General features: G+C 54.6%; 3 protein-coding genes and 1 long non-coding RNA gene across 6 annotated transcripts in view; 1 reads left to right on the top strand and 3 right to left on the bottom strand.

The window, feature by feature from the left end:
- Window positions 1–4,573, bottom strand: part of POLE (DNA polymerase epsilon, catalytic subunit) — a 28,664-nt gene extending 24,091 nt beyond the window's left edge. The window contains exons 1-10 of the mRNA XM_030501870.1: window positions 4,334–4,573; window positions 4,108–4,188; window positions 3,983–4,027; window positions 3,744–3,836; window positions 2,901–3,055; window positions 1,855–1,996; window positions 1,460–1,540; window positions 1,052–1,159; window positions 503–613; window positions 136–221 (exon numbers count right to left, since the gene is read on the bottom strand). Of these exons, the coding sequence (XP_030357730.1) occupies window positions 136–221; window positions 503–613; window positions 1,052–1,159; window positions 1,460–1,540; window positions 1,855–1,996; window positions 2,901–3,055; window positions 3,744–3,836; window positions 3,983–4,027; window positions 4,108–4,188; window positions 4,334–4,573 (1,142 nt within the window). The remainder of the gene's footprint in view (window positions 1–135; window positions 222–502; window positions 614–1,051; window positions 1,160–1,459; window positions 1,541–1,854; window positions 1,997–2,900; window positions 3,056–3,743; window positions 3,837–3,982; window positions 4,028–4,107; window positions 4,189–4,333) is intronic.
- Window positions 4,574–5,860: 1,287 nt separating this feature from the next.
- Window positions 5,861–12,678, bottom strand: LOC115614516 (caspase recruitment domain-containing protein 8-like). The gene is given in 9 exon segments (XM_030501495.1): window positions 5,861–6,842; window positions 7,307–7,348; window positions 8,330–8,474; window positions 9,123–9,242; window positions 9,822–10,081; window positions 11,079–11,299; window positions 11,381–11,442; window positions 12,244–12,406; window positions 12,665–12,678. Coding segments are annotated over 9 exon segments (1,290 nt in total). The 3' UTR covers window positions 5,861–6,579.
- Window positions 12,679–12,732: 54 nt separating this feature from the next.
- On the bottom strand, window positions 12,733–13,874 carry LOC115614674. The gene is made up of 3 exons (XR_003993805.1): window positions 13,791–13,874; window positions 13,045–13,089; window positions 12,733–12,787 (listed from the first exon to the last, which is right to left on the bottom strand). It is a non-coding gene; the product is annotated as an uncharacterized LOC115614674 (long non-coding RNA).
- Window positions 13,875–15,938: 2,064 nt separating this feature from the next.
- AIFM3 (apoptosis inducing factor mitochondria associated 3) overlaps window positions 15,939–25,643 on the top strand; it is a 35,079-nt gene continuing 25,374 nt past the window's right edge. For all 3 annotated transcript variants that reach the window (XR_003993797.1, XM_030501864.1, XM_030501862.1), the window contains exons 1-2: window positions 15,939–16,000; window positions 24,444–24,580. Coding sequence is in view for 2 of the 3 variants with exons in the window: in XM_030501864.1 (XP_030357724.1) it covers window positions 24,550–24,580 (31 nt within the window). In the remaining variant the exon portion in view is untranslated. The remainder of the gene's footprint in view (window positions 16,001–24,443; window positions 24,581–25,643) is intronic.

Below are 25,643 nucleotides of genomic sequence, written 5' to 3'. Positions count from 1 at the left end.
GGTGCTCAAACTGGCCAAACAGTTGGCATGGATCACACATTACCACCAACTACTGTGTGAGCTATGGAAGGATGTCAAAGCTGCCCCACAGCTCAGGTGACACCCTACCAGCTTAGTTTTCATTCCTGATCTTACCAGTCAAAGAAGTCTCCATTGTATGTGACAATGATGTTTGGTTTGGTCTCCTGGATATGTTCAAACCACCTCTGGATTAAATGAGCCTAGGATGAAACAGAAGAGTAGAAAAAACATATACATATAAAGTAACTTCATCTGCCCCATGGAGAGGTGGTGGATTCCTTCTAGTTTCTCCCACCCTTCCCCTCTCTTCTCCACGTAGCCCAAACCTGACCTATTATCCTCGTTGCCAAGAAAGGAAAGCATGACCAGCCCTGCTCAACCCACCATGTTCCCCAGAGAAGCAGCCCACCAAGCTATTAGCTCTTATTGGACAACAAGAGCCCCAGGCAAGTAAAATGTCAGCTGGGCAGAACTGACTTACTTCATCTGGTTCATTAAAGACACAAAATTGACCCTCATACTCTGGCTTGGGAGTAAACTCAAAGTCTTCAATATCCTCAGAGACGATTTCCCTGTTTGTGATCAGGTAGCCCTGGGGAGGTGACAAAGAGGTAGTCAGGACAACCTGGCTTGCAGGCAACCCAAAAATGCTGTCCAAATGATGGGACATTTTTGCCTCTTGAAAGACAAAGCTTCTGCCAAGGGAGAACAACTGTTTGGGAGTGATCTGCTGAACCATCGCTGGCCGTCAGCTAAAGGAGGCCACGGGGAGACAACATGGTACAGCAGAGCTGTCCCTGTGCTCTCCAGGTCCCTGAGAAGAGCACCAGCAACCTGATTTGGGTACCATGAAACTAAATATCTCATGCATCATTCAGACTTTAATCTCATCTCCACAGCCACACACCAAACAGCACCAAACAGCTTGCAACAAGGCAAGCCTGGAGTGGGCTGGGTTGGAGGGGAAACGCTGGACTGCTTGCCAGCTTTGCTGCTGGAGCATGGAGGGAACCACTCTGCTGCCCCTTACCTGCCCATCAATCATGTAGGAGATCATCATGATCTGGTCTGTCTCTGCATCAGGAAACTTCAAAGGGAGTTTGGTAGTTTCAATGTCAAAGGCAAGAACGACAGGATCCTGAGCAGGACCAAATCCATCAGAAAAACATTCGAAAGCTGACTTGAAGTTTGGCATGATTCCCACTAAGCCGAAGAGCAAGTGAACCGGACTCTCTCTCAGTAATCATTTTACTGCTTTAACAGCCCCAAAATCGCTACCCAAGCCCAGGAACGGGGCCTTTCCCCCTGCCACCACAGCGTGACACCGGCAGCTCATCAGAAACCAGCTCCTCACGGCAGGCCTGGCCATGCACCCGGACAGATGGACGCCTGCCCAATCCAACCCAACTCAACCCAACCCATCCCATCCCGCACTCACTGGGCGCTCCACGAGGTCATCCCGGCAGGTGATTTCAGGGGGGTAGGTGCTGCCTCGGTACCGCACGTTGTACCAGTGAGCCTGTTGGGAGAGGAAGGCGAGCGGTGTGACTGCAAGGCCGGCTCCTTGGGTCGCTGCTGTTCAGCTGCTGGGGACAGACCTGCACGAGTTTAAATGCAGCCCAGCAGAAAGGCTCAAACTGTGGCTGTGCATCAGCCATTTAACTTTGCTGCACTTCATTAACTAAGGAAGAGACCCAGTAGAATGGGAGTAAGCTTTACATGTGAACTCCTGGTCCCCAACACCTTTGCAAAGGTCCTGGAGAGAAAGTGTTTCTGCCCAGCACACACCTCAGGAGTACAGAAGCACTTCCAGCTTCCCTATTCCTTACTCACCACGTGGATCTTCAGGTCAATGGAGACGCGAACGTGGTAGGGTACATCGTACTCCCGCATATCCACGATGTTGTCCATCTGGTTGGCCACCTTTCTGGAGGCCCCTTCCTCATCCGTGCTCAGGATGCCTCCGCTCAAAGCACTGCAAGGAGCAGAGCAAAGCAGCTGCTTTACCTGAGTGCACATCTCCACAGCCTCGGCCTCAGCTGACAGCCACATGGCACTGGTGACATCCAGCAGCAGGAGTCAGAGACAGGAGAGGAGAGAACACGAAACACTTCCCCACTATGCAACCCCCTGCTGCTTGCAGGACAGGAGCAAGAGCAGCCCCGCTGCTCCCATCTAAATTCACTTTTCCTCATGTTTCTGAGCTATGTCTGCTCACAGGTACAGGCAGACAAACCCCCCGTGTGCCTGTAGAATGAACAGTTCTTATGGCACTGGATTTAGAAGTATGATAATGAGTCTAAGCATAACGAGGAAACCTGGGAAGCACTTAGAACAGGGATGATATGCTTTTCAGGTGAGCAGGGGGCACTCCTCTCATCTGATTCTTCCTCAAGTTTCAACTAAGATCAGACTTCAGGGGCAGGAACCCAAAGAGAGGGTGGAGTTTTCATGTGTATATTCTGGATGGCTTAAAAAAAAAAAAAAAAATTACTTTTTTCTTTTCCCCCTCCCTGCCTGCAACTGTGCTCCCAACCTTGCAAACAAGCTCCTGCTTTTCGTTCAGATAGAACATGTTGTTTGGGTTTATTTTCCCCTTTAGTCACAGCTAGAAGTAAGGTTGCCCAATGCCTCTGATTATTCTTTCTCAGGAGACAGGGTATCTATGCGACCGGCAGGCAGAGGTACCACCACAGCACATCACATCCCAGAGGCTCTGGGGCCTCTTAATGTGCAGCACTGAGCTGGAAGAACCATCTCAGAGAAGGATGGCATACGTGGGGCCAGATCCAGGCAGGACAACAGGTCTCTGAGGACAGCTAAGAAATAATTAAGGGAGCTTAATTGTTAACATGAGACGCCCTCAGGAGAGCTCCCACCTTGACAGCATGGCCGTGTAGACATCACTCGCCTGGTCCCGCTCTCTGTTTTTCCGCACGGCAGGAGAGATCTCCTTCCGCACCTTCACCAAATCATCCACTGTGTTGAAGGATAGCTTGATGTAGTTCCTCTTCAGGCCCACCAAGTGGTTTGGCTGCAAAGCAGCAAGACAATGCCAGCTCAGGGGGGATGAATACTGCCGTCCCTAGAGACGTTCAATGACAGGCTAGATGTGGTTCTGAGCAACCTGACCTAGTTGATGTCCCTGCTCATTGCAGAGGTTTGGACTAGATGACCTTTGAAGGTCCCTTTCAACCGAAACTCTTCTATGCTTCTATAGGAGAGGGTGGGGAAGGCAGACTAGACTGATGCAGGTGGCAGAATTGGCCAAAAAAAAAAAAAAAAAAAAAAAAAAGAGGTGCCAATGGGTGGGAGAGTCAAGCATCAAGAAGAGACATCAGGGAAGAGCGCAGGAGCTGCAAGAGCAAGGACCCAGCCAGCCCTGCTGCCCATGCAGGCAGGACCACACGGGATCCACTCCAGGAAGAGGAAGAAGAGCAGGTCAAGCATGAGCAGCAGCTCCCTCCCGCCGTACCCTCCCCTCTCCTCCTCAATTCCTGAAATTGAACGTCTTGAAGATGCTGTGAAATGGCTGATGTGCCATTTCAGAGGAATGCAGTTAGCCATAATTACCCATTACTTTTAGGCACCACAAGCAGCACTAAGAGACTGAAGTCAAGTACGCTGTTTCCCTTCACTCAGTCCATTCCTACTTCACTAGAGCTGTGCAGTGTCCAAAAAACCCCACTACTCAAGAGCACAGAGGGCAGAGGAATACAGACCAGGTCCAAGTCTTCTTTGGGGACAGTTTCCAGCTTTGCAATCTTCCCTTGGAACTTCTTGGAGAGGAAGGAGGACACTTCTCGCTCGCAGCCCTGCCGAGAGACCCCAAGGCTGATCAGCCCACTGCCCCTTGGGAGAAGACTGTCCCAAAGCCGGATGCCCAGGAGGTCTCGAGCTCCCCAGGGGCCTGCTGTCCCCTTCCCTGGGGGCCTCAGCCATCCCAGGGTCCCCTCCTCACCTTCTGAGTGGCAATGTAGAAGTAAGGCTTGTAGGGCAGGGCCACCTAGGAAAGAGGAGACCGGTGATGGCAACAAGTCCCCCTCATGAGATCCCGTGTCACGCCCGGACCCCCGGGGAACCCACCTTGAAGCGGCTCCCGTCCTCCTGGATGAAGTAATAGTCCACAGCGCTCACCGATCGCCGGTCCTCATCCAGCACCTCCGTCTGCCCACGGGCACCATGGACTCAGCAAGGTCCCTCCGTGAGACCTCCTGAGGCCCCTCGATGCGCCCCCCCCCGGGCCCTACCGGGGGCCTCCTCCCCATACCCCATGGGTTGGCTGCTCGTCTCCCGCCCCGCCGGTCCATACCGGGTGCATGTTGATGAGCCAGCCCGTCCGCTCCCCGGGCTCCGCGGGTCGCTCGAAGCCGAACAGCGCGTCCAGCCGATCCGTGCGCTGCGATCGCTCCAGGCGCTTGAGAGCGGACAGCGCGGGGCCATCGTCCCTGCCAGCCGCCGCGCCGTCAGCCCCCGCCGCAGGCCCCCGCGGCCCTCCGGCCCGCCGGCCGCGCCGCGCTCCCTCGGGGTCTCCGCCGCCCCGCAGCACCATCGCGGCCCAGTCCGCCCCCACCAGCCCCAACCCACCGCCGCGGGAAGACTTTCCCGCGCTGAGCCCGGTTCCCGCGAGAGCAAACCCTCTGCGCCCCGCCTCGCGGAGAGAAGACCAATCAGAAAGCAGCCCCACCTCCCCCGCGGGCACCTCCCACCAAGGCCGGGTGGAGCGCCCTGGCGCGTCGCGCCCCGCCCCCGGTGCTGCCCGTTGTGCCCGTTGTCTGGGTGGAAGAGGTGACAGCGTGGCCCCGCTCCCTCCCGCCAGGATCCCGCCGGCGCCCCCCCGCCCGGCCGCTGGAGCCCAGGGACCCGCGGTCCTGCCCAGGCCGGGGGTCTGCGGCTGCCGCTTTCCCCGCTGCGGATTCACCCAGCAGCGGAGCTGAGTCCTCGTCCCGGGGACACGCGCACGGACACACACGCGTGGGCACACGCACGGACACACGGGCACAGGACACACACGCATGCACACGCACGGACACACGGGCACAGGACGCACGGACGGCCGCAGGCTGCCGCCGTCAGCACCCACACATCTGACCCACCTCACACACCAGTCCCGTGCCCTCCTCCTCCTCCGGGGTGGCAGACGCAGGAGGTCACTAGTGTCATAGAAGCGTCACAGAATCAGCCAGGCTGGAAAAGACCTTTAAGGTCATCCAGTCCAACCATTCCCAGCACTGCCAAGGCCACCACTAACCCATGGCACTGAGGCCTCGGCTACACGGTGTGTGAACACTTGCAGGGCTGGTGACTCCAGCACTGCCCTGGGCAGCCTGTTCCAATGCCTGACTAGGCACCGTGTGAGTGCAGGTATACACATATTCGGAGTTCACAAGCACACGCACACTCGGGGTTCCCCTGAGTACCAGCACAGGCCGTCTGTTCCCCTGGCACCCCTGCCTGCATCCCAGCACTCCCACCCACCATGGGTCTTGGGCTCACCACCTGGTCCAGCTTGAGTTTTCCTGGTGAATACATAACTTCCCCCACACCCAGTTTTGGGGGGGGATACTCTGGTCCCCAACCAGACACACAGGCTGTGACACGCGATCCAGCTCCAGCTGCACAGAGCCACTAATTTGTATCACGCTGGTCCCCTCCAGTAGCTAGTTTTGGGGATACCATTCCCAGCCCGTGGCTGGAGGTAAAAGACCCCCTCTCACTGCACTGGTGATACCAAATCCCCTGATGCACACACAGGTCTCCCCAGTAAGTGGCACCTGGTCCTTGCAGCACCCACTCAAACAGGACAGAGTGAGATGATGCAGAGAAATGATTACAAAAACGTTTAATATGAAAATAGAAAAAGCCAGGACAGACTGTGGTGACCGGCACAGGGCTCAGCCTGGTTTATAATCAAATGGCCCCTTTTAATACATCTTCCTGCCTCTCCCTGCTTTGTTCTTCCTGGTTCCCCTTCCCACCTGCAGTGGTCCATTCCTGCACCCCTCCCAGCCTGTGTCTAAGTATTGAGTCAGACTTTCCCTGAAGATGCATGAACCTGAATTGTGGAATCGTGTAATGGTTTGGGTTGAAGGAACCTCAAAGCTCCTCCAGTTCCAACCCCCTGCCACGGGCAGGGACACCTTCCACTAGAGCAGGTTGCTCAAGAATCTCTTCTGGTATTTTCCTTTGGGAGGGGCTCCTTTGCCTGGCTGCTGCTGGGGTCAGGATGCTTGTTTGCTCCTCTGCCAGCAGCTGCCTGGAGCTTCTGGAGAGGTAGGGCCCTGACTCAGGAAGAAGACAGATCCAAGGTATTGACACTGCATTGTGAACCAAGGTCTCTTGTTCCAGCAGCTTCTCACCAGTGGCTGTCATGACACTATCCGCTGCTGGCAATAGAGTCAGCCAAGCAATGCAGGCCTGGGACCAGGATGCTCAGAGGGATAATTGCATTTTGCATTGGATTTTGCATTGTAATGTTGGGATTCCACATTGTAACTGCCCTTCCATTGCTCTCATAAGCTGAGCAACGGGAGCAAAACCGGTTCTGCTTTTCCAGGCTTAGATGGACTTCTCCAGATCTGCAACGACATACTGGTCTTTCATCCGGAGGATCTGGTAGAGCTGTTCCTGGGCCTCCAGACCTTCCTTCTCAATTAGATCCAGCAAAATTACGTGCCTTGTTAGACTCTTATTTTGACCTTGCACCTCCTCTTCTTCATCACTATTGATGACTTTTGCATCCCATAAATGCAGCAGAATGGTGGAGAACTGACTCATCCTGGAACAACGTTTAGCCTTGTGCTTCTTCAAGAATGCTGCACCTAGCAGAGACTGAGCGCCTGTTACTGTGCTGCAGCAGCCGAGTGCTGCACTGCTGCACGTGGCATCCAAAGCCAGCGGACACCACGGCTGTGCACTGTCCCACAGCCACATGGCTCCATCCCTCCACCGACAAGGATGGGCACCAGCTGCAATAGCAGTGGGAGCACTGGAGGCAAGGCAAGGAAGGAGGAACCAGCAGTGGGAGCACTGGAAGCAGGGCAAGGAAGGAGAACCAGTTTGGAGGGTCACCTGCACCATGCCACTTTACCTACCAGCACGGCACAGAGTGTGCTGCCAGCAATGTGAGAACAACAGTTTGAGGTTGCAGCTTTCAAGGCTTTTTGTCTAGAAACTACCATAAGGGTGGGAAAAGAGGCTGATATCTGCTTTAAACCAGAGAATGGTGAGCTCCAAAGAAATAGATTTAGACTCTAGAAAGGCAGGTCTGAAACACTGTACTGACCTGACATAGTCATGGAGACAAAGGCAGGAGGATTAATATCACCTGAAAGAGAGAGATCACTGAAAATGCTATCACTGAAATGATGGTGCCCAATCCTCCACAACATCTTCCTGGGGTAGCCAATCCTCCACAAAGCTCTTAGCCATTCCTCCTACTGTTCCTGCCCATCTGTGCAGAACTCAGTGGTAGGTGTTACTCTTGGGGGGTGCTGGATTAGACCAGCAGAGGGGGGGTCTCAAGGCACGACGAGCAGTACCGTACCCTGCGCCTGTGAGCGGCTGCTGCTCGCAACTTCTCTGCCAAGCTTCCCCACAGGGAAGCTGTACTGAGGACTGAGGACTCCACAGCTGGGGGCAGACTCCAGGTGGGGTCTCACCAGAGTAGAGGGACAGAACCACCTCCTTCAACCTGCTGCCACGCTCCTCTGGCTCCAGCCTAGGATACGATTGGCCTCTGGGCTGCAAGCACACAGTGCCGGCTCTTGTCCAACCCATCGCCCCTAAGTCCTTCTCCTCAGGGCCATTCTCAATCCCTCCATCCCCCAGCCTGTATTGATACCAGGGGTTGCCCAGACCCAGGGGCCAGGACCCTGCACTTGGCCCTGTTGAACCTCATGAGGTTCAAGATGCTGATTTTCACTGATGGTTACCTCCTCTGCATCACACCATGGTTGCACTGGGAGACCCACATGTGTTCCTTACATTCATGGACTTCTAAAAATAAGTCAGCTTTCTATGTAAACAGTAGCCAAGAGAAGAGACACTGACAGCGCTGTCATGCTCTCCTAAACCCCAGCATATGAAATTCCACATTAAATTTGAAGCTCTGGTCTGATGCACATTGGGGTGTCCTTTCAGATCCCTATATTCTTCAGTGGCCTATTTTTGCACACATACACAGTGTTTGCTTTTCTTGCAGGATGCATGGATGACTGTGACCACAAAATATGTGAGGTCTGCTTGCGTGATGCACTTCTGCTTTTGCTAAGGTAAATGAGCTCCTAGATGGACCTGCTGATCCTACCTGACCTCAGCTATGCCCTCCAGACCTCGATATTATCACGTGTGTTTGTCATAAGGAGCCCAATTTCCTCTGCCATGTTCTTGATGTAGATCTCGACAAAGAGCTGCTGTTCCTTTAGACTCTTGTAATAAAAGGGCAAGCGTGCCTGTAAAGACTAGTAGCAAGTTGAGTCTCACTGTGGGGAGCTGCAGTGAATTCACATACATCATCCTGTGTTTCCTGGCTGTACCAGCAAGAGAAAAGAGAAGGGAAGACACACATGTCAGGGCTCTGCTATGCTGTCAATAGCACTAATTTTGGTTGGAAGAGACCTCTGGAGCATCTTACGTGACCTACCTCCCAAAGATGGAACAATGTCCAGTCTAGATGTGCTGAGCAAGGGCTTTGTCAAGCTGAGCACTGAAAACCCCAGGATGCAGAGATGTAGCACCTTCTAACCTGCTCTGATGGCTGCATCTCCACCGAGTAATACATTTTTTTCCAACATTCAGCCTGAACTTCCCAGGTTGCAAGTTATGGCTTCTACCGCTTTTACCTGACACTGCCAAGAACTTGGCTCTGCCATCTTTAGAACTGCTTTTTGGGGCTTTGGGATGTGCTCTGCAGTCTTTCTGAGGATGTATATCATGAAATATCTTTGCCACTTGGAAGCAGTACAGCTCCCTGCACCCCTGCCTTTGAGACAGAGCAAGACAGGTTCTGGCAGCAGAATATGGCTGAAGACAGAGACTTTTGGCACCTTCTACTTCACTGGAAAAAAAAAAGGGGGGGGTGGGGTAACAATCCCACTTACTTCAAGTGTTATCACCACCAAATCTGTACTGATCACCCAGTAAATGCAGTCGAAGAACAGAGGGTTGAACGGCTTGGGAATAAGCTTTGAATTCCAATCCTTTTCTTGGTTTTCAACAGCCTGTAAACATCAAGCATGGCTTTTGAGATTAAAAAGAAAACCACCAGAAGAGCTATGATCCTCGGGAAGCCAAGAAGAGACTGACCAAGTCAGGACAGACCAGTGAGTGTGTGCCACAGGCAGTGCTGTGCTTCAGCAGCTCCTGCTCGGTACAGGCGGGAACCTCCCGTGTGCAGGCAGGAACACGGGCAGGGTGATGCACTGTCTCTGTGAAGAGGGTAGGGGCTTGCAGGCAGCAGAAGAGCTGGTGAGCAGCCAGCTAGTGCTGTGCCTGGCAGTGCCCACAAGTCATTCATCTGCTCCATGTTGCAGAGCATCCTGTGCCATGGCTTTGCTTGTGCTAGGACATGCTGCCCCAGCCAAAAACATGGACAGCGATTCCTGCAGGCGTCTGTGAAACAGAGTGGGGTAGGCAGTAGCGAGGATACTGTCCTGCAGTGGGAGATGGGGGCACAGGACCGTGTGTGAATCAGAGGGAGCAAACCTGGGAGGCATCTGTGCTTATCAAATCCAGTCCCTGCTACTGCAGCCATACAGATGTCATCCATTTGTAACCTAGTCAAGCTCGCTCTGTCTAACCTGCTTCACAGAGTTGTCATCTGGGATCAGGTAGAGATGAAGAGTTGTATTTGCAGCCCTGAGCTGCTGGTAGATCAGCACCAAAGAATGCATAGGAAATGAATTTAGGGTTGAACGTAACTTCCTCCAAAGCACCCCAAGCAGTGAGAAGCTGGGATTCTCCAGGACAGCAGAGAATGCGACCAGCCTGGTTGGTTTCTCCAGGATTATCTTCTCAGATTTAAAATGGGCAATGGAGCATAGGCTGGTGTTTACATCTTCTGCAAGAGATAGCAAAGGCAACAAGGTTGTGTTTAGTTGTTCTGGCACCTCTTAGGCTGTCAGGCTTGAGCAGCAGAAAGGGGACATGCGCCCACACACGATGGGTGTGCTTTAGGTCCCAGGTGTGCCCTGGGCTTTTGGGGTTTGGCAGCGAGCTGCAGGCCCAGAAACCTGCAAATTTGAACTCTAATGACAGCTCTTTGCTCCGCACGGCCGTGTCAGTGAGGAGTGCATTGAGCCACTGTCTGGCCGACACAACTGTGCCTGCAGGCCCTGGGTGGGAGATGGAGCCAGACAAGAAGCAGCTCTTTTTGCAGCGTGCTCTTTTTCGGGAGAGGACACGGATTTGCCACAGAAGTCTCTCATCCAGCACATGCAGTGCCTGTGTCAGGGCCACATCATGGGTATGGGACTGCTCTGCACACTCAGGTGCTGATGCTCCTTCTCCACTCATTAGCAGTGGCTTGGTAGGAGCACTACAGAGCAGAGGACACAGACCCAAGCCTTATGACTCCTCACGTTGTCTGGGGGAAAATGGACAATTCCATTCCACTTCCTCTTCTGCCCGGGCCAGCTCTGACCTACTGCATTCCACCCCGGAGTGGTCCAGCCTGGGGGTGGGTGCAGTTGGCTGGCTCCTGTCCCGGTGGAGCAGAGCAGGGGCAACCATTGCCATCCACAGCTGTCACAGATGCAAAGAGCTGAGGAACTCCCCGGGGGAGCCTGGGGTTGTGCCTGGGGGGTCATCACTGGGAGAAGAAGGTGGGTGAGGAGGCGCTGGTGGTGTGGGGCAGGAGCTGGTGAAGGACCACTGGGGAAAGGCTTGGTGGAAGATGAGAAAAGGATAAAGGATTCCAAAGCAAAGCAGAGGAATACAAGGGAGTACAGGGAATCTCGGAGGGAAGAGACAATTTAGCACTTTCTGAAGAGATGTCCCGGGGGGCGCAGGCAGGGGGATGGTGCATTGAGAGGCCCAGGTCCCTGTGGCTGCTGTACCTGCCAGGCAGATGAAATGGGGGAGATGCACTGTCTGCACAACCCTGGGCTGCACCTTGATGTGGAAGAGGGGTCCGGCGGGCACCCACATTTCCTCATCAGCCTTGCTGAGGTGCCTGCTCCAGGTGGCGTACCTGTAGGTGATGGTTGCTGCTGACTCCACCTTAAAGCCGGGGCCTGTGATGGAGCACTGGAAGATGCCTGCACCAGGGAGGTGAGCTCTGCAGGTGGAAGAGATGACAGATCATGCCACCAGGGATGGGGCTTTTGGAAATGCTCCCTCTTCCCTCCACAGTGCTTACCGGTACGTGGTGCGGTGCTTCAAAACGTCTTGGATTATCTCTGGCATCACTTCTGGAAGATCCTGCAACACAAATGTGGCCAGTTTGGGTCTGAATGGAGTGTTGTGCTGGGATTTACAGTGAAGCATGGTGCAGCTTGGCATGGGAGCTCAGCACCTGTACCTGGTGCCCAGGAAGGCATTGCTCTCATCAGTGACAAGTCCAGAAAAATCATTAACTGGCAACTCCTCTGCTCCAGGATCCAAAACAAGCACTGGCCATTTCTGAGCCGTGTGACCCCTTTAATGCCTTCACATCCCTGCAGCAGTGCCCAAGAGATATCCTGTGCACAGGTACAGCAAGGAGGACTGAACACTTAGCCTCACCTGGGTAGATGCCACTGAGGTGAGGAAGGCATTGGCTAGTCCATGCAGCAGTAGGAAAGTGGACACGCAGCTCCCGAAGCTCCAGATGATGTGTTTCACTCACTGATTTCTAGGACGCATTTTGCAAATGGAACTTCAGGATAGGAAAGCTGCCGTTTCCTGAGAGAAAATGTTGTGGGTGCTGACTTCCTTGTGAGTAAATCTAGGCTGTTCCCTCTCTGCCATTGTGTAACAGCAGCGGGGACAGTGGCCACAGGCAGCTGGAATGTTTAGCAGTGAGAATGAATACGGGATGCAAGCAAGTGGGATTTGTCTGCCTGCAAACTTAGAAACTGGGGCAGCGGGTAGTGGGTTAGCACAGCAAAAGGGACCAGACTCTCCTGGAGGATGAGGAATTGCTGTGAGTAACGGGTTGTGAAAGTGCACCCAGTGACAGCCAGGTCAGTGCCTGGCTCCCTCTGTGGCACTTCCTGCGGGTGTGACCCGCAAGGCCCTTACCTCTCTGGTGCAGCTGCAGCAGTTTCCCTGCAGTGGTGGGTCTGGGTCTGGGTCTGGGTCCAGCTCCAGCTCGTCATCTCTCTTCTGCACAGGGGAACACAGAGGAAAGCACTTGCACACTGTATTTGTCTCCTCCAGCTGTGCTTGCTGCTGAAGGAGAGGTCTGAGAACATGAGCAACGTCCCCAGTGCCAGGCAGCGCTGGCCCTGCTCCCACCTCCTGCAGGGAGGAAATGGGCTGGTGCTGGAGCTGTGTCCGCCTGGCCCGTGAGCTCCATCTCCTGGGCCCGAAGGCAGCACCCCCCAGCTCCTGCCGCCCGGCATGGGGGTGATGGGCAGCCCCGGAGCCCCCAGCCACAGGGCTGGCCACGGGCCCATGTGCTACTGCTGTGCCTTCCTCCCCATCCCCACGTGCTCCTCACCCAGCCTCGGACATTGTGTCTTGCAGGACCTCACCTCTGAGCTCCCCAAGGCTTCACCAGCCTTGAGCCATCTCATCAGTCCTTTCAGAAGTTTGAAACGGATTGCCACGCGCGTCCTTATGACTGGAAGAACAGGAAGACATTGTCCGTTTTGCCTCATGTTTGGGAGAAGGCATCCTCAAGCAGCCTTCACCCCACATTCCCAATCCCATTAGCCGCCCTGGTCCCCTTGTGTACCACCACATGCTCCCACATCTACTGCATCTTCCATGACCTCTTCCATGTACCATGGCAGGGACATGCTCACCACAAGGCAGTGAGTTGAAGTGTTACGCTCACCACTGTCCAGCTCCAAGTTGAGGACCTGGGTATGACCTTACCTGAAAATTCAGGATTCAAATCTTCCCCATCACCTCGCACTGCAACTGCAACAGAAAGCAGAGGAGAACTCAGGACCCACGTCATGCCCAGAGGAATATCCCATCCTCTGTCCGTCCTCCCCCTCTTCATGCCTTTGCTGTGAAACCTCTTCCTGCCTGTTTGTGCCCTGTCCCCATAGGGGACACGCTCCCAGCCTCTGCCTCTCTGCCACTCCCCACTGCCACGCAGAGAGCAGATTTCTTTTTCAGCTTCCAGGAGCAGAGTCCTCTCTCCTGCCTTCCTCCTCCGTAGGGGCATTCCTGAGCCTTTGCCTTCCTCTCACCTTCCAGTGCACATGCGTTCTGGCACCTCCCTGGTGCAAAGAGGGCGGCAGCCTTGCCCCCTCCTGTCTGCCTGTAGTCCTGATGAGGTTCCCTCCTCTGGAGATGCCCCACCCTCCACTGCCTCCACACACATCACCTACCTCCCCATGGCCACCCTGCACTTACACCTCAGGTTACAGTACAGAAGGCAGTTGGGTTTGATTTCACAGTGTCAAAGTGTCAGGTTGTCCTCCATCTCTCTGTAGCTATGGAACAACTTTTAAGATTTCGAGGGGCCGGACCCCTCTTCCACATCAAGGTGCAGCCCAGGGTTGTGCATTCACCTCGACCTTAAGCTCCTACAGAGTCATCCAGAGACACTGGCACTGAAAGCGTTTTGCCCCATGAAGTCTTAATGAAGACACTAAACTCACTGAACTCACCAGCACTGTGGGTTAAGGGCCCCTCACCCTCCATGGGGTCTCTTTCAGCCATCACAAAGATCCCAGGCTCTGGCTTCCTCGCTTCCCTACGAAACCGAAAGTGCCGGGTGACGTCAGGGCTGACCTGCTGCCAAAGCGGCATCACGCTTCGGCTGCGCTCTCCTCCTCCGCCTGCACCTCGCTGTCTCCCTGCCGGCATCAGGCTTTCTCCCCTGGGCTGCTCCATTCACATGACCTCTCCCTTATTACCTTCCCTTTCCCCTTCTCCCCCACTGGCTCCTCTTCTGGGATTTCCTTTCATGGGGAAGGCGGGGGTAGAGCATTTTCCTAAGGGAATGGTGCAGCAGAGGCCTGGATCCAGCCTGGAAAGCAGGTCTGGGGATGCCAGAGGGTCCCCCACTGAGTTATCAGGTCACCCCAGCACCTGTCCTTCATCCTGTCCCCAGCACGTCCCTGCCCTCCCTTTTCTGCCAGCCCTGAGTGTGCCCGGGCTGGGCAGGATGTGGCTCTGCCTGTCTCAGGCTGCAGGGGTCCAGCCCGTCTAGTCCCTGCGGCAGTGGTGTGTGTGTGAGGGGGCAATGGTGCAGGGCTGCCCCTCTGTGGAGCTGGCAGGGTCGGCAGCACACCGGGCAGCCCAGGGGCTGGGCAGGAGGGGCCAGACATGCCCAAGATATCCAGGGCTCCCTCTGCCCTGGTGAAGGCAGAACAAGGACACTTCAGTGACAGACGCTGCAGACCAGGCAGTGCCCAATGTGGGAGTGGTGGAGTTAGTGCCCAGACCCTAAGACTGCACTGCAAGAGAGCGATAATGGAGGCATGCGCTGCCCAGAAGCTCTGTGGTATTTATCATAGAATCCCAGCCTGATTTGGGTTGAAGGGACCTTAAAGCTCCTCCAGCTCCAACCCCTGCCACATGCAGGGACACCTTCCACTAGAGCAGGTTGCTCCAAGCCCCTGTGTCCAACCTATCCTTGAACACTGCCAGGGATGGGGCAGCCACAGCTTCTCTGGGCACCCTGTGCCAGCACCTCAGCACCCTCACAGGGAAGAACTTCTGCCTAGGAGCTCATGTCAATCTCCCCTCTGGCAGGTTAAAGCCATTCCCCTTGTCCTGTCCCTCCAGGCCCTTGTCCAAAGCTCCTCTCTAGGTTTCCTGTAGCCCCTTTAGGCCCTGGGAGCTGCTTAAGGTCTCCCCTTAAGGAGCCTTCTCTTCTCCAGGCTGAACAAGCCTGGCTGTCTCAGCCTGGCTCCACCATGTGCAGGGATGCTCTCACTCTGCTGCCTGCAGACATGCCCAGTGCTCCACAGTCCCCCTCACAAGGCCATGGAAGCACATGGAGCTTCAGCGTCCAGAGGATCCACCCACGGTCAGTGTTTTTTACCCTCAGTGAACACCACAGCTGAACAGCCCAGTCCTTGTAACTCCTTGCTCCTTATTTGGAGCAGGGAGCAAGGAACTAAAGCTGTGCATCAGAGGGATCTGACCCACCTGGACAGTCTCAGGGAGTCATATCATCAGGGTGCCAGGCAGCAGCTACACAAGACAATCCGTAGCCAGGGGAGATAAAACCTTTCTCTGGGCAGGAGGGGCCAGAGAAGTATCCAGGGTGGTCTCAAAGTCATGGAGACAAAATCAAGGATGTATTCGGGGCATGCAGTAAGAAAAGGCACAGAGATCATGGAGTGGTTTGTGTTGGAAGGGACCTTAAAGCTCATCCAGTTCCAATCCTCTGCCACGGCCAGGGACACCTTCCCTAGATCAAGATGCTCCAAGCCCCGTCCAGCCTGGCCTTGAACACTGCCAGGTTGTAAGATCTGGAATGCTGACACTCGTCCAAACACGGTATGATAGGGAAGGAAAATACTTTACCGGGGAGAACAGAAACGTGCCAGTCAGGCAGGAGCGGGGGGAGATCGCTGTGACCGAGGGAGAGCAGAGAAACGGCAGCTCAGGAAGAAAACGTGGAACACGCGGTGCGGGACAGGACGGGGCGGTTTATCCCGGAGCGGCCCCAGCTGCGGGCGGCAGAGCCGCGCGCTGCTCGGTGACAGCACCGCGTGCACTGCGAGCGGGACGGGCCGGCGGAAACACTGCGCCCCGTGGGCCGGGGCCGTGTCCCGGGCGGACGCCCCTCCCCGCCTCGCCCCGCCTCGGGGGCGGCCGCGCTCCCGTCCGCCGCACCGGCTCCGGCCCCGCCGCTCCTGCCCGGGTAAGCGGCGGGGCGGCGGGCCCTGGCCCGGCGGTGGTGGAACCCGGGATGGGGGAAATCCCGGTGCGGGGCCGCTGCCGCATCCGCACCTCCGGTCCGGGGCGGGGGGGAGCGGGCGGTGGGAGCCGGGGATACCCGGGGGGTGGCGCGACTGCACCGGACCCGGAGGCTCCTCTGCAGGGCCGGGGCTGGGGGCATGGGCGGCCGGCGGCGCCGCAGCGGTGCGGGTGCGCCGGTGATGTTCGCATTTCTCTTGAGATGCAGCAACGGCTTAAGAAATCAATGCAGAGAAAGAACAGTCTGCGATGGGTGTCGGGGAAAAGCCGCGGATCACCTGAGCCCCGGTTTTGGGATCTTCCCCCTTCCCCAGCGTGTTCTCCAAGCTTGCTCGTGCGTGATTTGGGGGCTGTGATTCCGCCTGAGCAAAACCAGCCCGGGTGTCACAGCAGCGCTGGGGCAATGGCAGGATGCTACTTGCAGGTGCCTTGCTTGAGTGGTGGGGAAACAGCATTAGCAGAAGTATGGGAGACTGCACGGTCTCCTTTAAGAGGGAACATCCAGTTCCCAGTGCTATGGATGGAAGCTGGAATTTGGTGCTTTAGCTGTTAGACTTGGAAAACATTGCTGCGATAAAGTCCTCTTGCGCTGCTTGCAGCTTCTGTAGGAGCACAGGTTTCTCTTGTGCAATCCTGAACGGGCAGCGATAGCAGCGAGAGGACTTGGCTGCCTGGAATAGATTGAGAATTAAAACTCCTTTGTGTTGTGAAATGTTTTGATCTTTGCATTAGGCAGTCTGCACCTGGGGAGCACGTTCAGCGTTTGCACTTGCCGTTGGCATCCCTTTGAGATCTGAACCGAATCCCATGTTTAATTATTTCCAATCCAGCTTGCAGAGGACATGTTTGAAGGGGTGGCAATGACACAGCTGCCGAATGAGCCTTTAACCTGGAGCCTATAAACTGCTGAAACAGCAGCCAGTAAAACAATTGTGGTTAATTGTAGTCTGTCACAGTGTTCCCGCTGCGCTGCTTTGGGAGCTGGCAGGGCACGGTAAATGGCAGTTTCAGAGCTCCCTGTGCTGCTGCTGACACAAACTCCCGGTGACAAGGAGACAAGGTAGAGTGTGCCAGGACGTGGCATCGGTGGGGCTGTGAGGCGGACCCGGCACTTTCCAGCATGAGTTTTGGTTCTGTTTCTTGGGGCCATCCCAAAGCAAATTACCTCCGAAAGCCAAACTCGTCTTTGCTCCAGGGTGGTGCAAAGCAGCTCTCGATCCCCACCAAGGAAGCAGCTGGAGAGGTGAAGGTTCGGTGGGAAGGGCTGTGCTGAGGGGCAGGAGGGGACTGGGGGTTCTGGGGTGGCACGGTGGTGGGGGAGCATGAGCGGAAGGAGGAGACCGGGGGGGCTCTTATGGTGCTGGGAGTCAGCAGCTGAGGGACCCCTGGAGCAGGGTTAGGACCGGTATGGAAATGGCAGGAGACTGGCAGTAGGAGGCTTGGGCAGAGGGAGGGGGAACTGGCCGGAGAGCTGCACAGGGGAAAGAAAGGGGGTGAAGAGCTGCAGAGGTCAAGGGGAGGTTGGGGTGCCGAGGAGAGGAGAAGGGAGACGGGCGTTCCAGGTTACCAGCCCCCTTGATTTTGGCTCATGTGCTGCACCGGCAGGGTATGGGCAGCAGCACACAGCATGTCCCTGCGAGCAGTGTGACTCTGTCCTGGGTGCAAAATCCTCGAGGTGGAGGGGCCAGAGGCAGTCACACTAACGAGGGTGTTTCCCTGTGTCTGTGCAGGTGCCAGGCTGGGGTGTTGTGGTGCAATTCCTGAAAAGAATTGACAGCTTCAGATGGAGATGCATCTCTTTTCACCCCCAAATGATTTTACAATACAAGTTCTCCCTGCCCTAAACCCATCGTCCCCTGTCATGCTCTTGTGTGACTTGATTGTCTTCCCACCGACTTTTTCCAGCTTTAGTTGTGGCAGGCAAACCCTGTGCACCTCCCTGGGGTCAGAGCAGGGCTGCTGCGCACTGCCTGGATAACACAGAGCACACAGCATGCTCCGTGGGCACGAGGAAGAGCCCTGAGACACCCAATTCTCTGACCGTGCCTGGCTTGTGCTGAGAGTCCCACATCCAAAGGCTCTGCTTTCCTTGGCACCAGAGCCCAGCTTGTCCCAGAGATGAGGCAGTTTGAGTCTGCTGAGCCAGTCCTTGCTCCTGATGCTGAACTGGAGAGTTTCTCCTCATGGTCGTGGGCTGTGGCAGCTTGGCTGTGCCCTGGGTGTCAGAGCTTGTGGAGGATGAACCCCTGCATGGGCAGAGGGAGTCTGTGGGCAGCTTGGGGGGTCAGCAGGACTTTGTGCCAGCAGCAGCCATGGTTGTTGGTGGAGTTGCTCTCTGCAGGACGGTGGAGGCAGCAGGAAGGTGCCTCTGTGTGCCCAGCAGCACAGAGAGCTACGGAGTAGCTGTTCAGTGTGCCCAAAGGCGGGTGTGCTGGCCAGCAGAGCTGCGCTATTGGGATCCACCTTAGATAGTTTTGTTAGTGGCCTCTGCCCACAGAGCAGTAGAAGCTGCTGAGAATTGCTGAGGAGGTAGAAGTAAGCAGCATCACTGATGGCTGGAGGTGCCACAGCGAGCAGAGGTGGAGAAGTGGGGCATGAACGTGTGCATAGAGGGAGCAAGAGTGAAACAGGAGCTGACCTTGAGGAGGTGGCGGAGGAGGATGGTCTGGGTGTGCTTGTCAGGGACAGGGGCAATGGAGGCCCTGGGAGGGTGGTGGTCACCCACTGCAGAGCTCTGGCAGTCACAGTGTGAGTCCAACTAGAGCAGCTCCCCAGAACAGGAAGAGAAATGGGCAGCCCTTGTTTTAGGAGGACACTGGGAGTGTAAGCCTGGTGTGTGGTGGGTCAGGGTGGGTCCAAACCTGGCTGACATGGAGCCACACAGGGCAATGGTGGGGCTGGGAGACGGGGTGTGCTGCTCTGTGCCATTGCATGGAGTGAGGAGCTGGGTGGGAAATGGGGGCTCTGGGTTGCGGTGAAGCTCAGGACATGGTGAGCAGCAGTGGTGCCCTATACCCAAGGCGCAGCGCCTGGGCTGCCCAAGGCAAGGGCTGTGCTGTGTGCTGGGCTCTCCGCTTTGCTGCGTGCAGGGTGTGTCTGAAGCAGGTCTGCTGCTGGGGCTGCTCCCCACGCCCTGCCGGGCCTTGTGTTAAAGACAATATTTGGACGTATGAGAAGCAGCAGGGAGGAGGCAGCGCTGCAGTAGAGAGGGACGGTCTGGGGTCAGGGGTTGTTTTTTGACACAGCGGCGACCAGAGCCAGAGCGAGCTGTGCCCTGCAACTACAGAGAGTGCCACCAGATGCTCTGAGCCTCCAGCCATCCCCTCCTCCTGTGCTCCTGCTTTGGGGGTGCAGCCTGCGGAGCTGGGTATCACTGACTGGAAAAGGCACAGTCCTCGCTCTGCAGAGCAGGCAAAGCTGTTTGCAGACAAGCAAGTCTTCCAGGAGATGTGGAGCTGCCTCTGTTCCCTTGCGTGCATGGCATTGCATGCTGGTAGGGGAGGAACCCAGGAGCACGGGGCAGCGTGTGTCCAGGCTTGCAGATAGGATAGAATCATAGAATCATAGAGTGGTTTGCGTTGGAAGGGACCTTAAAGCTCCTCCAGTTCCAGCCCCCTGCCACGGGCAGAGATACCTTCCACTAGAGCAGGTTGCTCCAAGCCCCATCCAACCTGGATAGTTTTGCTTTCTTGTCTTTGAAGATCAGTTCTATCCAGAATAGAGTTCAGGTGGAAAACAAGCCATGTGTGACAACCGGAGAGAATCTCTCACCTGAGCAGTAAGTATGGTAGGAAAAGACCATTATTGATAGACAATAGAAGCCTTCCTAAAACTCCAGGTGTCCCTTGGGATGCTATCCCTGACTACACATACCTGCATTGATTTCCTTCTCCCGGCCCCAGGGCCTTCTCTCAGACCTGGGTAGATTGTGGCAGCTGGTGAGATTCAAGTGTGCAGAGCACAAGGGTGTTGGTGAGACCCATATTAGGTGTCCTTACACTGAGCAGGAAAGAAATGAGACACATGTTGTGATACGAACCCTTCAGAGACATCCACGAAGGATGTCCTGAGAGGGAAGTGCTGAGTTCTGCAAATGGTGGTAACATCGCTGTGAGTCCAAAAATTATCTGCAGTAACTGATAATGCTTCTGAAGGTCAAAGTTCTGGAGGCAGAAGTAGGCATGTTTGCAGACAACAGAACTGAGATACGATAAAGAGATAATTTTATTGTATGCAGGGGCAGTTATAAACCAGCAACTCCTGTTGAATATGGAGCTGTGGGACACTGCCTGAGGTGACCTGCACTGCAAATCACTGAAAACTAGAAAAACAAAGCTGCCGCAGGGAAGGAAGGTGGAGACATCACAGACACAGCAGGGGCCCTGGTCCTGCAGGAGCAGCGGGACATTGCTGGCCAGAAATGGCCCCCGGGAGCCTGGCCGGGTCCCGTGCTCAGCACTGCAGAGGGAGGCAAACCCTCCCTTTTGTCCAACACAAACAACAGGGAACTTGTGCTGGGCAAGTGGGAAGAGGATGGGAAGCAGCCCTCCCTGCTTCTCCCTTTGGTGGCACCAAGGGCTGGCCTGGCCAGGACCAGGCAAGGGGCAGCTCGGGTCAGGATCATGCCTGTGAAAAGGGGAGGGTGCAGCCAGGATCTCAGTGAGGGGATCTGGAGGAGCCAGGAGAGGCCACAGCCAATGTCCGTGTGCATCGGGGCCCCCTTCCGCAGCAGGGGGATCATGGCTGTTCACTCCCCGAGCAGTGCTCCGTGCTCCCCATGGAGCGGTCTCCGGCTGACATCCCCAGCTGGAGCAAGCTTGGGTTGCACACTGGGAGGTGCCCGTGTGCCTGGGCACGGCCCAGCGTTTGGACGGGTGTGAGGCTTCCAGCAGGGAACCAGGAATAGCCACAGCAGCAAAACAGATGCTGACTGTGAGATGTTGTAGCTGGATGTGGTGAACCTCGGTGCCCAGGTGATGGAGTGACAGTGTTTAATAGACACAAACTGATGCTGAGGGGAAGAATTCTATCTGCAAAGTACAATGTACTTACAAACTTACCACATTAGCACTTGGAAGGGATTCTGGAGTCACAGCAGATGTATTTTTACCTGCAGTAAAAACTTGTTGCAGTGTTGGAGCTTTACTGCTGTGCAGTGGAAGTGCTTGGGGTTAGTAGCACTGGGTTGTTTTCTACCTTTTTCCTGTTGGATTGTTTTCCATGTTTCTTCTCTCTGGGAGCAGGGTGGTTTCTCTGGTTCTGTGCTCTTGGGCAGTGCTCTCTGTGGGTGATGCTGGAGTCCTCTTTTGCAGCCAGCCTGTTGCAGGGCTGATTCCCCATTCATGAGGGAGTTTTTAGAGTATGTTCCTCAGCACCACAACAATAACCTCATATTTTTGATACCTGCCTCCTTGTTGCCATCTTGGAGCAGATGCTGAAGGTGTTCCTGTGCAGCTGTGAAGCACAAAGCATTGTTTTGGTCGGGAAACAGATTATGAGCTGGTTTACTGAGGCATGGACATCAGCTGCCTGACCTTGTATAAGTCAGTGCATTACCCTTTAAGAGCTAGCAAGGCTCTACAGATGATCCTGGGCTCAGTTACATCGTGTTGTAGATGAGCTTATTTCCCTTCCCTAACAGAGAAGAGATTTTGGCCATGACTCCTGCAGGATCCAGCTCAGGATCGGTGCCTCTGGATGCTGCTAGCAGTGACACGGTCCTGTTGTGTCTCATGTGTTGGTCTGGCAGGGCAGGCTGGTGCCTTCTTGAAACCACATGGGTCTCGGGTGACTTTCTGAAGCATCTCTGTGCGCTAGCTGGGACTGAGGCTGTGGGCAGCCCAACGGCTCCTTCTCTCTTAGCATGAGCTGAAATCCTACAAGAACCTACATTTTGCTTTTGCCTGGTTAACTCCAGGAATGGAGGAGGGACCCCCAGAGACGCACCGTGCTCTGCTCTGACGTGCTCTAGGAGGTTGGGGGTGGCTTAGTCAGCCTGAGCACAGTTTATGTCTCCAAAGGGCCTAGGGAGAACATCAGTGGGGAAATCAGGAGTTGTGGAGGGAGCCTGAGGGGATGGCTTCAGATTGCTGTCTTTAAGGTGAAACAAAGCAAAGGCATCTCAGACGAATGGCTGATACTTAGGGACAGGAGCTCTGACATCCCCCCAGAGTCCCTCTAAAACCAGCTAAACCAGCTGGAAACCAGTCCCACGGCCATTAGACCGCATCAGTATCTCTGGGGGGGTTTGTAGAAGATAGAGGCATCCTATGGCGAGGCACATTTGGGAATCATCCTTGTGTTATCCATCCCGTCTGGCAGATTGGGGTGGATGGTTGGATGCCCCTACTGTGCTCCCCCGCCTGTGCAGCATCCCAAGGGCTTGCTCCAGTGCTGCGTGGGCAACTGGGCAACCCTGTCCTGTTGGCTCAGTGTCCACGTTCTGCTGCAGGAAACCCGCAGCAAGTGGCTGCTCTGGTTCAGCAGGGGTTTGGTTGTGGGAACTAGCTATGGCAGACTTCAGTGTAGATTCTGTGCAGGTGACAGTATCTTCATTTCAGCTTTCTCTTTGCTCTCCTGTGCATAGCTCACATTCTGCTCACAGCAGCATCTTACTTTGGTGTGAACTCACTTAAGTGCAGTTTTACTTTCCCTTCTGGATTGATGCTGGGGACGTTCTGGATCTCCCCCCCCCAGCTCGTCACTGGCTCCCCTTTGGCACCCACCTCCTGCCTCCCTTTTTGCCAACCTTTGCATGCCATTTTATTATATGTTTTACACTAATTTATAGTCCTGTCTCACTGATACATCAATGGCTTGAGACTCTTTCTCCGGTACAAAGCCATTTTTCCTTTCTTCCTGCCAGTTTGGTACAGCACTTACTGCATGTGACTTCTCTGCTCAGTTTTTCCCTGGTGCTCCCAAAACTTCCTCTGTGTTTATGCACCTTCTTACATGGTATTTTCTTGCATTTGCATAAATATTGGTGTGCTGCTTTCCTTGGGTACTGCTGCTCTTGTGAGAAGAGGTCTTGGCTCTTCCCTGCTCTATTTCATGTTCCCCCTTTTGCAAATGAACTGGTTTGTCCTGGTTTTGTCCTGGTACTCCTCAGTGTCTGCTTCGCACTGCACACAGGGCACCCATCTCTCGTTCCTCTATAGCCTGGATTACTTACTCAGCGTGTGTCAGGCTTTGAAGGTGCTCCTGCAATGCACCAAGGACTTGGTGGAGCTCACACCATGCATGGCAGAAGTGGAGTTTGAAGGTCTGTGGGAAGGAGTGTGTGTGTTTTAGAAGGATATAGCTGAAAACAGAGGGATATGCCTGGATATTTTGAGGTGATGCTTAAGTAAAGGAGAGAAATTGCAGTGCTTGGTGCTGCCTCCTGCCACTGCAGTGTTTTCTTCTCATGGGAAAGATCTTGAACACACTCTTCGCCTGTATTAAAATATGCTTTGGAAACGTTTTTAACTTCCTGCCCAGATTAGAAAGCTTTGTGGGAGATACATGGCAAGCCCAGAGCAAATCAGTGCAAGCACAGGTGTGAATGGGCAAAATGAATTAAATGTTCTATTTTCTTGCCAGTTGTGTTGTGTGAACCTTTGCTGTTTTCAGTCAAGGAGTATAACTGAAAAGGTTTGTCCTAATTCTTAGTCTTTGGGGGTTGGACTAGATGAACTTTGAAGGTCCCTTCCTACCCAAACCATTCTATGATTCTATGATTAGTCTGTGATTACCTGAGAGCAGCATCAGTAAATGAGATACATACAACTTGAAGTGGACTCTTTGCCTATCCCACTTAAACATCAAAAAATCTTGTCTTAATAACACAAAAACTTGTGTTTTGGTGCAAAATGGCCTCATACTGAAACCCCTTTCCCAAAGAATTGTTTCAAAGTGAATGAGTTTTCTGCAGGAATGAGCATTACTGGAAAGGGGGAACTTACAGGACTGGGCAATAGAGTAGATTTCTTTTTCCATCACCTACTAATGAAAGAAACAAACCTGACTAGAGATGTATTTATGGTTTAACCATTGTATTTGGGCTGTGACCTGAGTGCTTAGAGATTAATTCCCAAAGGCAGGGCTTTGGAAAGTGATTAAAGTCTGAATGTGAAGGATCCGAGGGGTTTTGTAACTTTAAACTTTGAAAGGATGATTGAAGTTTTGAACTTCACAACTGAATTCACTGCGACTCCAGCCCAGCAACCCCAGTGTCACATCTCCCCCCATCACTCGTGTCACTAGGGTGCCTGGGGCTTGGTGTGACTTGCCCCTATGCTCCATCACCTGTGGCTTGGTGCAGGCACTGGCTCATGTTCAGCTCCCTGGAGCACTTGCATTCCCTGCTGGTGCCAGTGCTCATGGAGCTTTTCTGCCCAGTGCAGGTTGTGACCGACGTCGAGCCCAGGCCGGTGTGAGCAGTGGTGTATCAGTTGAGGATGTGCCCGCGGCCGTGCTGACCTGCCCGCTGTCCCCATCCCGCCCGGCGCCATGGGAGGATGCTTCTCCAAACCCAAACCAGGTGACTGCTCTCCATCCCGTGGGGAGAAGTAGATCAGCAGCAGCCGCTGCCCAGGGGAATGTTAATTCTCCGCTCCCGCAGGGAGGATTAACCAGCCTCTTAATCCCCCCACATTCCTCTGCACTCTTGCTCCCCGCAGGGAGCTGTGCTGGGGCTATGAAGGTGCTGGGGGGGGCTGTGGGGGGGTTGCACCCTCCAATCCATCCAAACACCTCCTGCCAGGACTTCCCTGTCCCATCTCCTCATGCCACCACCACCCTCACTGCTTCTACCCCCTTATGCCGCAGGATGGGTTTGTGCGTCCCCTTATGGTCCTCATACGTGGCTCCGGCACCTTCCTTGCTGCCCCAGCTTTGCCACTCATTGGCCAGCCCTTAGTTTTGTCCCTGCTGGAAGGAAATGACCAGGGAAGGAGCAGGACCACCTACGGCTTGATTTCTTGGTGCTTTCTCAGTCCCACCAGCCATGCCAGATCCTGGGGCTGCTCCGCTCTCTGGATTTCCCATGCACTGAGTGTGGTGCCCTCACACTCTCCTTTACGAGTGATGCTGTGACACAGTTTGGTCAAAACCCTTTCCTGGATATTTTTGAGGGAAAGAACAGAGATTGAGATGAGCTCTTAGGCAGAAGTTCTTCCCTGTGAGGGTGCTGAGGCGCTGGCACAGGGTGCCCAGAGAAGCTGTGGCTGCCCCATCCCTGGCAGTGTTTGAGGACAGGTTGGACAGGGCAAGCCCATCATACCCAGCAGCACCCGCATCACCCCAGTGCTGGTCCCCCGGGAACCGATGCTGACGCAGTCAGTGTTACCAAAGCTCCCTATGAGGAGAGGTCTCATCCTGCAGCTTGTTTTGGCCACCTAAGATGGAACTGAAGGACAACCTTGTCCTTGTTACCTGCTCATGCCCAAGTATGAGGGGAATCACTCAGCATCCACATGGGGCTTTGTGGGTGGGAAGATGTCTTTTGGGGGACCTTTTATTGGCAATTCGTCTTCATTGCCTCAGGCAGTGAGGATTTCAGGATGAAGGACTCCAAAGGTCAGAGGGATGATACACGCTGTGTG

The sequence above is a fragment of the Strigops habroptila genome, chromosome 11 (genome assembly GCF_004027225.2).
Source record: "Strigops habroptila isolate Jane chromosome 11, bStrHab1.2.pri, whole genome shotgun sequence".
Classification (NCBI taxonomy): domain Eukaryota; kingdom Metazoa; phylum Chordata; class Aves; order Psittaciformes; family Psittacidae; genus Strigops; species Strigops habroptila.
This window is presented reverse-complemented; position numbering and strand designations above follow the sequence as displayed.